Source organism: Pholis gunnellus, assembly GCF_910591455.1.
Source record: "Pholis gunnellus genome assembly, chromosome: 9".
Classification (NCBI taxonomy): domain Eukaryota; kingdom Metazoa; phylum Chordata; class Actinopteri; order Perciformes; family Pholidae; genus Pholis; species Pholis gunnellus.
In genome coordinates, this window is record NC_136535.1 from 19,552,449 (window position 1) to 19,564,726 (window position 12,278).

General features: G+C 39.5%; 1 protein-coding gene across 1 annotated transcript in view; it reads left to right on the forward strand.

Moving 5' to 3' along the window:
- The window catches only part of si (sucrase-isomaltase), a 67,150-nt gene extending 64,025 nt beyond the window's left edge, over positions 1-3,125 (forward strand). The window contains exon 48 of the mRNA XM_079165742.1: positions 2,833-3,125. Coding sequence (XP_079021868.1) covers positions 2,833-2,910 — 78 coding nt within the window. The 3' untranslated portion in view covers positions 2,911-3,125. The remainder of the gene's footprint in view (positions 1-2,832) is intronic.
- The last annotated feature ends 9,153 nt before the right edge of the window (positions 3,126-12,278 follow it).

Here is a 12,278-nt window from a genome sequence, read left to right on the forward strand (position 1 = left end):
ACTGCAGCTTCAAAGCCGCAGGAAAACCATTTAAGAAAACAGAAAAATGTTTCCAGTTTCAAGTTCACAGTGAATTTGCTTAAAGTCACCTGTTTTTTTTGTGTGTTTTTTCAGTCTTATTCACTGATCATTGAGAACATAAATAGTAGACTGAGGCACCCCCTAGCAGGGATTGGAAACTTTGTTGGTAATAGAACAATAAATGATGTGTATAAAAGCACGCATATTCTGTGGCATCCCACAAATGTATTCACCCTCACTTACGCTCGAATAACCCCAAAATAAACATATTAATCACTGTCCCACATGCAAACAATCATTGCATTTAATAGTTCAATTTGAGCATTAACACACTTAGCTCAGTAAGCCTCCTTCATCATTACATGCACCAAGCCTTCAAGTTGATTGAGCATTTCCCTGCCAGTCAAAAGCTGTCACTACAACAAAAAAAAACAAAAAAAACCAGCTCAGGTTCACAACCCCCTGCTGTGCCGCACTCTGTCATCTGACAGCTGTAATCAACTCTGCATTCCCCCTGACACTGTTGTTTTGTAATGAATACAGAGCTGAAGATTTGACTCAGGACAGCGATTTTAAAGCCGTTCACATAAAATGATTGTCATTTCCTCTCGCTCGCTCCATCATCTGCTCCAATGGTTTAACGGAAGAAAACTGTGACAGAGAATCAGGAGGAATTGTGTGCACAAGGCCAAGCCATAGGGCCGGTATACAGTATATTCATTTGTCCAGAGTTCCATTTTTTTAGTGGACACTGTGAGAACACTTGCATATTGTCAGGTCTTTACATCCAAGGAAATGCCTACATTGTTTTGTGTGTGAATCTCCTCCTGTAGTCCCCAATAGAGAGATCAGAGGGTTAAGGTCGATTATGACATTCAGATAGAGCTATAAGGTGTCACTTTTAATCTAGGTTATTCAGATATATGACACATTCTTTAGTTACTAGAAGAGTTTAGAGGGGAGGTAGAGTATCGGGCTGTATTACAGTGTAACTGGAGGTGGAGGATGGGTGATAGAGACATTTACTACGACAAGAGTTTGAAGCAGCAGAAAACGGAAACCAAGGCCAAGTTTAAGTAGATAGCTTGTGTTCCCTCTCCTCATTTGGCCTGCGATCAAATATTCCTGTCGAGGCTGTGTACTGTACTCAGTGCACTTATCGGAAGCATGAAAATGATAGCTACAGCAGCTCCATAAATAATCGTAGGTGAAAAAGCCCGGAAGCGTTTGATTTATACTGTTCTTGGAGAAGACGGACAGCGAGGAGCAAGAAGAGACGGCAAGAATTGCAGATGAAGAAAGTCAGAATGACAGAGGGATTTTGTGCGCGTGTGTTTGTGTGTGTGTGGGTGTGTGTGTTAGGGATGCAAGGATGGGTAAAGAATAATGAAAAGTCATTCCATCTTGAAAAAGAGAGGAAAGGAAGGACAGAGGTAGAGAGAGAGAGAGAGAGAGAGAATGCATCACAAAAAGCAGATGGAGAGAGGAACAGAGAGGTGAAAGAGATAAACAGGAAGAATGAAAGATGGGTGGAGGGAAAGAGGAAGGGCATAGAGGATGGAGAGAGAGGGAATAAGGATGACACAGTATGCATATGGTAATAAGTGGTTTTGTGGTGCAAGACAATCCATTCATCTCCTTAAGTATTGCCTGATAGGGTATCAACTTGAAAGAAACAGTAAGCAGCTGGTGCCGTGTCATTTAAATACAGTGATGTGGGAAAGCTATTTCTGTTACAGGACGTCTTATTCTGAATCATTATAGGCCTATTCATACTGTCATTTATAATATATGATCACATGTACAAGCCCAGGCTTGTTTAACTTCACAGGGGACCCATGTTTTTGATATGACATGAATGAAATGGGATTATTTTCCTTTAAAATCAGACACAGCGTGCAGCACAGGAGGACTGTAGGTGTCCATTTTCCCACGTGTCACATTTAGCAGACTTAACTTTTCAAGGGCAAGTTCCATTTAACCATCAATTATCTTTACTCGCTTTCGCTGTGCAGGGTTGCGTGGAGATTAGTTTATGCAGAATGCATTGGGCAAGAGGCAGAATATGACCTGTACATGCCACAAGTCTATCACAGGCTAACGTTTAAAGTGTGTAGAGAGGCAGTTATTCCCACTCACATTCAAACCAATGTCAGGATGTTTCATATTTCTCTTGCACACACATTTTGTACATACATTACTTTCACATAACCTTTAGAACAGCTTCATAACATCAGCTAACGGAGGTAAAACAGAGCGATAGGGGAGGTCAAGAAGTCACAGGTTAAAGTTAGAATCACTCTCTCCTTCTTTCTCCCTCTTTCTATTCTACAAAGACAAAGTTGGAAAATGAATTAGGTGTGTTGCTTTAGCAATGCTATTCTTAAAAGGTCACAATATAAATAGAAGGTTAGTCTCTAGGGTAAGCGCTATTCACATTGGAACACAGAATTTCAGCTGAACATAATGTGGACTGACAAATCACAGTTTAAACACTTTTCAATCATACCACTGAACACACTGCATGTAATGCAAGCACTGTTGTGGTTCAGTAATGATCTAGGGTCACGTATGCTGGACAGGAAAACAAATACTAAATTAGTAAATGAGCATTTGGGGGAAAACCACATTTACTAATAAATAGCATCCATCTCTCATGAAGTCATTGTGTTCAAATGTTTCAACAGATATCAAATGTGTAATGAATGCTCTTCCATAACTGGGCATTATGCTAGTTGAGGAAATATTGGCAATGTCTGGTTTGACAACATATTACGTAAACTATAGTAACCTTTCTCATTGTGTCTATAGGAGCTGATAATAGATGCTACTCCAAAGTCTGTTCATGTGGATCAGCAATTTACCATCACCTGGAGGACCAGCATCTAACCAACAGAGTGCCGTGTTTGTGTTTTATTAGATAATTAATATACCTGGTCCATAGTCATGAGTTATGATGTAAAGTAAATGCAGTGTTTTTTTTAAACATGAAATCACCTCAATGTACTCTCATTGATGAGCCTGTTTTGTACATTACTGCACCATTAAAAAGATGAGTACATGCAGAAATATCCCCCAAATTAATAAAGTGCTTTTTATTTTAAGTGTTCCTCATACAATCTTTGACAGGATTATAAACATTCAGCTTGCAAACACTTTATGAGGAAGAGAATGTATTCAACACAACACCCAACTTTTGTTTGCTTCAAAAGAACTCACCAGGACCCTTTAAATCTGCATAACGCGTTAAAGTAGCACCAATACCAGCGGTGCTAACTGTTTCTTGCACACGTGCACACACATGCTAGCAGTAACTTCAATAATGTGATGTTAGTTTGAGCTAGCTTTTTGGGGATAATGTTTATATTTTGTTTTCTTCAAATGATCAGCTTCATCAACTAAAACGTTTAAATTCTAACCTGCATGTTGCACTTTATCTTTTTGTGCTTATTCTTTTTGACGAAATGCAGTTCTTTCTCTTTGATGGACAGGGCAAAATATGATCTTTGTTCAGTTATTGTCACGTTATCCATTTAATAGAGCAGGGAAGACATGTTAACCTGATTTGTGTCCACAACACATGCAGAGTGAGTCATTTTGTGAAATTGTTCGGGCCCTTATTTCACCACACAGAAACATCAGTAGGCAACCGACTGCTGTGCAAAATAAGTGAACAGGTGTTTAAAATGAAATGAAAGACAGCCAGAGTTAATGACCAGTGGAGAGACACACATGCAACATCTCAACAAGTCTGCTTTCGATTGGCCTACTTGGAAATGCTTAGATTCAAGAGATGCATTATGCTATGAGTGAGTCCCTGCAGAACTGCAGTCACCAACAGAGTAACACTGACTGAAGTGGAATTATGATATGCAGCTTGAATTGCTATGCTTTAGTATGCATGGGTACCTGCGTGATCCCATGCATCAGTACATGTATGGGTGTGCCAGGAACTAGACACTAATTATAGCTCTCACCTGCGGGCGAGCTCTATACCTGTGCTTTGCCTCGTCCCATTACTTCCCCATATAATGATAGAGTCATCCATTATTCAGCCTGCAGTAAACATAATGATCTCAATTTAACCATGGGCACCTGAAATTGATTTCCACTCTAATCGCCACTGCTTGGGTAAGAATGTACAAAGGGGTTTCACTGCTGACTGGTGGATGTGTGTCTCTGTGTCTGTGTGTTTCTGTGTATTTCTGTGATTCCTGTCCAAAAAGTGTGTGATGATTCATTCAAGCCCTTGTCTTCAGGTACAATGTGATTTTGAAGAGACAAGTTTTTTGTTTTGACTTTCGGAGACAAAGCCTGCAGGGCTAATTGAGCAGGTGACCTGTCTCGTTATTCATCCTGGATTAATAAAAACAGAGAGGAAAACAACTCTGGAACAATCTTTTTATCTGTCCCATCACATTCATACACTAGTGGTTACTGGTTTTATCAGTAAAAACTAAACAAAATGAAACAACATATTGGCATCTCTGATTTTGCTGGAGAAAGAAACTTAATAATGAATGCCCCCTGACATCATCATCATCAAACTTCAGCTTGTTTTTGGCAGGAAAAAAAAAAGAGAAATCAAATTTCTCTTTAATTCCTGCCAAAAACAAACTACCTCGACAGACTACACCAAGTGGGAGTCAAATATGTTCGACATTGAGAGGATTTAAATTTTTCTATTTGTGCTTGGACCTGTTTTGGCTGAAACGTGTAGTTTATAGAGTATCACAAAATGGACCTGCCTCAGTTGTATAACTGGTATACGGTATCTAGAGAACACAGGACATATACCTATAACTATGATGCATATGCTATGTTTACAGCATTCACGGACAGTATTCATGGCATTACATTTCTTCTATGTAATACAAAAAAAACAAAAAGTTCCCTTCTTCCAGCACAATGAAATAATGTGGCCCAACACTTTTCACAGACAGTCTCATTTATATCTCATTGTGCACAGATCAATGTGTTTTTCACTGACTTTCTGAAAGAAACGTCATACCGGCCGCCATGCTTTTAAATGAGCTGCCGTAACAATGTGTCTTTGTTACTGGGGTGACTGACAGATACAAGTGTGTCACAGATGAAGGGTGGAAACAACACAATAAAACAACATGCGAGAAAGTAGGAAAACACTTTGACAACTTCAAAGACTGTCAGATGTGACGGGTCTGTGTGTGTGTGTGTGTGGGTTTGTGTGAAAATGTGTTAATGTGTTGATATACTTTTGTATGCTTGCGCATATTAGTGTGTATGAATTATGTGTTGTCTTTGAGCATGTAACCTGAAATGTCAAGAGCCTTAAGACTTTATGCGGGTGCAAATATTAACTGAGATGATTAAGCATTGGGTGGTTGTGGTTCTGTGCATCTGGTGACATGCTAATGTCACAGTCTGTGAAACATCTATGTGCGTAAGATACCACCTGCATTCATTCGTATTTCGAAAAAGAAAAGGTGCATCTTGAATTTAAGAGTCATTAGAGTGTCTCTTTTCTCATGAATTTCTAACTGCGCCCTTCCCTGACACACAGCATATACAGGTAAGAAACAAATCAAGGAATTGCAGAATATAATGTCTCGTCTCACTTTCTCCATTTCTTTGCACTCTTACTCCTTCTCACACATCGTTTTTTCTCACCCTGTCATTTTGTGAGCATAGCAACTGTGCCGACAACCCAGTAGCACCATACCTGACCACATCCTCACAGTCATTTTCACCAGTTGACAAACTCCCACACTCTCACCCACAAATGACACACAGGGTAAAAATCTCACCTGTCAGTCATGAGCTATTTCATGTCCGTTGACACCATGCTTCAGCTATGCAATTTTCCTTTCACCTTCACTAATCGGCCACTCATAAGGCAGTCATGCACACTGACAAGTCATACAGATCTGCCTACTGGCAGCCTTCAATGCTGATTATGCTGCACTGCATTAAAGGTGGTTCCTGACCAAGAATAAAATTAAAATCTTCTTTTTAAATGATAAACAAATCAGAAATAAGACGAAACCTCAGGAGATGCAATTCAAAGAGAAATGCTCCCCTCCCCCGACAGCTGGTGGTGCAAAACGCACCTATGGTGAAAAGGAAAAAAAATACATTTTCAAAGAAAGCTTTAAAATTGTTAACTCATTTTGTATGTTACAACCCCTTTACGGATTCATGTCTGCCATTTCTTAACACTGTCATCCCATTCTTTCATTTCATCCTGATTTGTCAGCATGCCCTGGAAGTAAATGGGATGTTTTTTTTTGTTTGTCTCTACTTTTTGAAATGCCTCTTTTGTTGAAAAAATTCTAGGTGAATATCTTGTACAGAAATGTTTAGTTGGTGACAGAATAACATCAACTGCATCTGTTTTTGTTTGCACTTTTCCACTCCACTGCTTGATTTGACGCGAGTTGCAATTACATTGAGATTAATGATATTTCAGCCTGCTAGCGGGTTGGGATAGTATCATACATCAATTATTGACATTAACAACCCAACACAACACTGATAATATGGTAAACTGAACAACAATGCAGAGACAATTGTGCATCAGACAGTCAATTAAAAACATGACAGTGAACATCTAAGGGAAACTTTTAAGACAAAAAGGTGCGGCACTTTTCATCCAAATCAACATCAGCAAAAGCAAAAGCAAGGGCAAAATCAACAGAGATAAATCTGCAGAGAGCACTAGACAACCGTTTTTTTAGTTGTTTTTTTTAGAATGAACGACTATAATTAATAAATGCCATTAAAACGCATCTGTCGACACCGGCGCTACCCCTTCAGGTGGCATGGCAATCATAATTGCCACAATCACCATCACCATCATCATGATCATCACTGTCATCACTCTTAAAACGCCTCAGTCAAGAATAGAACCATGACTTCGCTCACATGGAAAAAGCAAAGGGAAAAGAACATCTCTTGAATAGAGTTGGACAAAATGTTGATAAGCACTTGGGTTAAAAGGTCATTTGGGTTGTGTCAAATTTCACTGTGTCTTTGACCTTGTTCTATTTAGCTACCAACCAAATGCATGCGTTTAACTGAATGACTTGCTAATCATTAGTATTTCTGGCTGGAACTGACTGGTGGGTCAACAACCACCAAGACCAACTGTTTGCTTTGAAATGTCTTGCAAACCAATTAGTCACAAAGCTGACGAGAAGCTTTAGTTGGACTCAAATGAGCAAAATGATGCATCACATTTTTTTTTAATTGCTGAAAAGCAGGGTGAACCTGCAGGGCTACTTATGAGTCTGCAAATTAAGAAAGAAAATATATATTTTTTTCTGGATAAAGCACCGAGGGGAAAAAAAATGAAATATCTTCCTGGCAGACGACAGATTGTGGATTAAGCACCGAAGGATGGCCACACGCACACATCTTCACAAAAAATCACATCAAATCGCACAACACTACACCTACGCACTTACACACTCACAAAAAACATTCCTTACAAATCAAATCAAAAGCAGGGCACGCACGGAGGAAGAGCAATTTGCCAATTGGCCAGACCATCCACGCAGAAAAGGATTTAAATATCACTGGAAATGGGGCCAGTGTGATTGCATCACTTCCGGTTCAGCAGAGCTAGTTAAATGCCTCTGGTGGCCAAGCAATTCAATACTCCAGAAAGCATGTGTAATTTCAAACTGAAGATTAAAATCAAGCTAGCCCAACAGTGTCGTCGAGGGTATATGCAATTATGCTAAACACAGTCTGCCCTTTAGTGTTTTGACTGTACCAAGACACCAGATTCATTCCATATGAAATATACGAAGGGTCAAACCTACTGCCCTTAACTCCTGAATACAAATCTGAATATGGGAAAGAACATTTGACAGCTGCTCCTTGTAGCTGTCAGCTGATAAAACGGTGACAAGCAAAAAGACCGATAAACAAATGCATAATCCCTGCTAATTATGTGTGCGGTGAAATCTCTCTATTTATCTTTCGTTTGCCTCCATTTATTTATTTATTTATCTATTTTCTCCCCTTTTCAGTCCCAGCACCACCATAGAAACAAGGGGACCGAAGCATACAACCTCGAGCTTCACTGCAGATTACAATCACCCCCAGAAAATGACACAGACATGATTCATTCACACACACACGTGTGTGTGGGCTCGGGCAAGTTTGTGGGAAATACATGTTATATTTTCAGCACAAGTCAGGAAGTGATGGCAAAGGCTGACAGTCGTGATGTATTGTCGTAATTGCAAAGCTAAAACTGGAAAGTGTTTTATTTGGTTTGTGGATGAATGTTGCCATGACAACACGCATTACGCCTGACATTTATAAAAGGACACACTGGGATTGCTCTCCTCTATTTTAAGTCCACGCATGCAACTTATACGTGAATTTATAGTGCAATTACAGGCTAAATATGTAAGTGTGAACATTGATCAGTATTTGCTCAACTTGTTCGTCAACCAGAGACAATCCATCTAAAGGGGGAACTGATGTTATCACCTAAGTTTAACAACTCTTTGACCTTTCACACTGCCGGTGACACTGAGAAAGAGACAGAGAGACAGAAATCTTTAGTATGTCCTTATTTTCACACAAGCAGAAAATTGTGTTCTTCCTTGGCGCCAGATCAAGAAAACAACATTGTACAGTTACATTTTGTAATGCCAAGGATGCAGTGAAAGAGTAATACATGGTATGATTGAAGCATCAACACTATACTGGTCAATATACTGCATATGATTAGAAATATACAATATGACACATTTGAATGTAACAGCCAAGCTCCCGGGATGCACAAGGAGCCTACTGTTTTCCAACTTTGGCAGCAGAGAGAATATTCTACTTTGATTTCCATTCCACCAAAAAAAAGGTTTCAAGAGCAGTCACTTATAGCAAAAAGCTTTAAAAATAATTGTACTCTACCTGAACGTTATCTTGCCCTAGGTTCTGCTCCGAGGGCTTATTTGAGTGGTTATCCCTGGTGTTATGATATTAGCATGAGACTCACTAGCTAAATCTAACACAGCTAACTAAGTAAAGGAGTTTGGCAGATGACTCATGGGGATTTCCAGCGGTGTGCAGTATTCCTCAACCATTTCCAGTAAAAAAAAAGAAGTGAAAAGTCATCTTACAACATTGATATTTTAGGTTTGTCAAGTGCTTGTCTACGTTAGCTCCCTTGTGGTTTGAGCTGCAGTGCTAAGGCATTAGCATCTGTCTCAGCTAACAAGCAATAACACGTTGAGGCTTTCCAGTGCTGTGCAGTGAGCTATTCATCAACCATATTTTGCCAGACCTTGACGGCAACACATCTATACACAGAAAAAGTCACTTTACACGTGTAGTTCCATCACATTAATCTGAAAGCATAAGGGACAGAAACCACAATGAGCTAATGTCTGACTGTTACACTACATGGCCCTCATTTCCTCACTTTGTCACTTTTGCACAATATATTTTAATTGATTCTATTACTTTACTTCCCCAATTATGCAAAAGAAAAAGAAAAATTATGCAAAGATAGATATTTAAAAAAAATATCCTAAAAAGTATCCTTTTTGTCAATATGAGCTTTTTTGAACACAGCTGAGGGTAGCATATTTGAGAATTCTCCAGAAGGACAGATTACCATCTCAGAACAATAGAGCCGATGATGACAAATTGAGAGTGATTACTGTGAGTGGATGGGGGAGATGAGAAATGAGAGTAGAGAGAGGGACGCTGAGAGACGGGGAGTACTGACATGCTGAGGGAGTGGGTCAGGGAGAATAAAGGATGGTGGATGAGAGTCAGGAATATACTGAGGAGCAGGGATGGATGGACGGAAACAGAGAGGAGGAGAGCGTCCTCTTCGTAGAATAGTTCTGATTGAGGTCAGTTTTTCCACCAGATGAGACTCCACTTTAATCACCCTCTGTCAGTCTCATCGGCATGGAGGGGCTGGCCTCATCAGGGAGAGAGGAGAGTCAGTGCTCGGGGAGAGGGGGAGACATATCGACAAGAGAAATAAAAAAAAATTACGACGAGCGAGACACATACAAAATGTGAGCGGGACGTGCTCAATGAGAGAGTAGGAGACGGCAGATCTACAATGAGAGAAATGAAAAGCAAAGGACAAAGTGACAAAGAGAAATAAATGCATATGCTGCAGGAGATGCAACGTTGTGGAGTACAGAAAAAAAAACTAACACAGCACCAGCATTATAAATAGTAAGGCATTTCAATCCAACTGAATGAAAAAAGAGACATGCATAAAACCAGTGACACACAATGAAAAGATTAATAGTTTGTGTATACAAGAGGAATAAGATTAAGAGACGAGAGAAAAAGAGAGACTAGCTGGAAGAAATACTGAGAAGCAGAGACTGTTTGAATTTAAAATAGTCTGCTGCTCCCCTAACCCTGCTGGCCGGCTTTCTCACTTATTTACTGTTGTTCTGATGATGATATGTTTATGTGATACGTAATATGTTAGCACATAACTTTCCTCATCAAATTGCAGCTGTGTACTACCAGTAGATAGGTATTATACTTATTTTAAGCTAGTTGTATTTTATACTACTCTAGACTTCTGCTCCAGTACATACTAGGGGTAATATATTGTGCTTTTTACTCCGCTACATTCACTTAACATTTACATATTCAATTTAATTTAGGAGCAGTCATATAGATTAGACCAGCCAACAGTTAGTCCACCGGGACCAACAACAATATTCAAGGTAATGCTGCTTACCTATTCAAGCATCACTGATAACCCACAGACAACTACCTGGCCAGAACCTGCCCAGAACTAACCTAACTAGCTGGTAAACAAAGCATTTTGGAACTGAAAACTGAGATATTTCCCTTAGGTGATTGTGGAGAACAAAATAAGAGATAAAAAAAGTAAATATTACTTGCCATGTAGCCAGAAACAAACTCCAAATAATACCAAATGTTCCAAATATCAACTTTATAAAGTGAAATGTTTTATCAGCTGGTATTGCTAATTTTGCTTCAGTAAAGGATCTGAAAACATCTTTCATCACTGTAATGTACAGGGAGCTAAAGCCATGTGGGCACAACTTAAGGGAGCATGTCGTGTTATTCTCTAATGATCCGTAGTGAGGCATTATAAGCAAAGCAAAGCAAACTCGACTGATATTCAATGTATTTAGAGCAATGCTTGTCTCCCCTTTTTCATTAACAAGTAAAGCAAAGAATGCCACTATGAATGTTATCATGGCATGAGCACATGAAGCATTAGAAGTACAAATTGTGTTCTGAATGCACATAAACTGGACTTCATTGTGACTGCAACCAATCTCAGGCAGCTTCATTGAAGACAGTTTGGTGGATTTCTTTCTGCTCTGGAAAAAGTATTCATTCCATGAAATTATGTTTTTTAAGTATTTTATGGATAGGGAACCCCGACCGCATTCATACAAAATTGACAGAGCACAAGCCCACTGAGTGAAAAGACAGCCGGCACCGATGCAAGGATAAAAATGGAGATAGGCAAACAGAGAGAGATAAGAGAGAGTGAGAGAGAAATAGATGAGAAGATTCTGGTTTCAGCATGGGGTCTCCCATCTGTCTGAAGCCAGAGTAACACCTCCTTAGCTTTGATTCAGAATTGCACACTGAGCTTCAACAGGCAGCACTCATTTTGAACAAAGGCCATATTATGTCAAAATAGTAGGGCCCTGTATTTTTTAGCAAATGTTACGTAAAAAGTGCATTTGCTGCCCAAGTGAGTACTTTCCGCAGAAGGGTGGTGGCGTATGTGGGATGGTTCAGATATAGACTACACAGTCTACAACTACAGTGTGGTTCCTTGGTGTGTTGCTAATAGTTTTTGATCCAAGATGAAAGCCTACAGCACTTCAGGCTTGGGCTACATGTATGATATTTGGTTGCAGAATTCATTGTTGGTTTAAATCTTATTTGTAGGCTATAACCAGCCTTTTTAATTAATAACAGCAGAATAGTACATTTGCATATAATAAAAAGAGGTTTTAAGAATAGTAATGCTGTTTATGCGAAATTCCTACCCTACCTTTGTATGGGTAGTGAGTGAAAATTAGTCAACAAATAAAAACAAAGCAGGATTAAAGCTCTACAGGATGATTTTTTTCCTGAATGATGTACAGATTTGTAGGGAAGCTACATTCAATTGCTTTATAAAGAGTGCATATAGCTGCAGTAAATGGGAAACAACGTCTGCCCCTATAGACACCCCTGGGTTTGGGCTGAGCCCTGAACAAAGTCTGGCTCCGCTCTCTGGTCAGGTG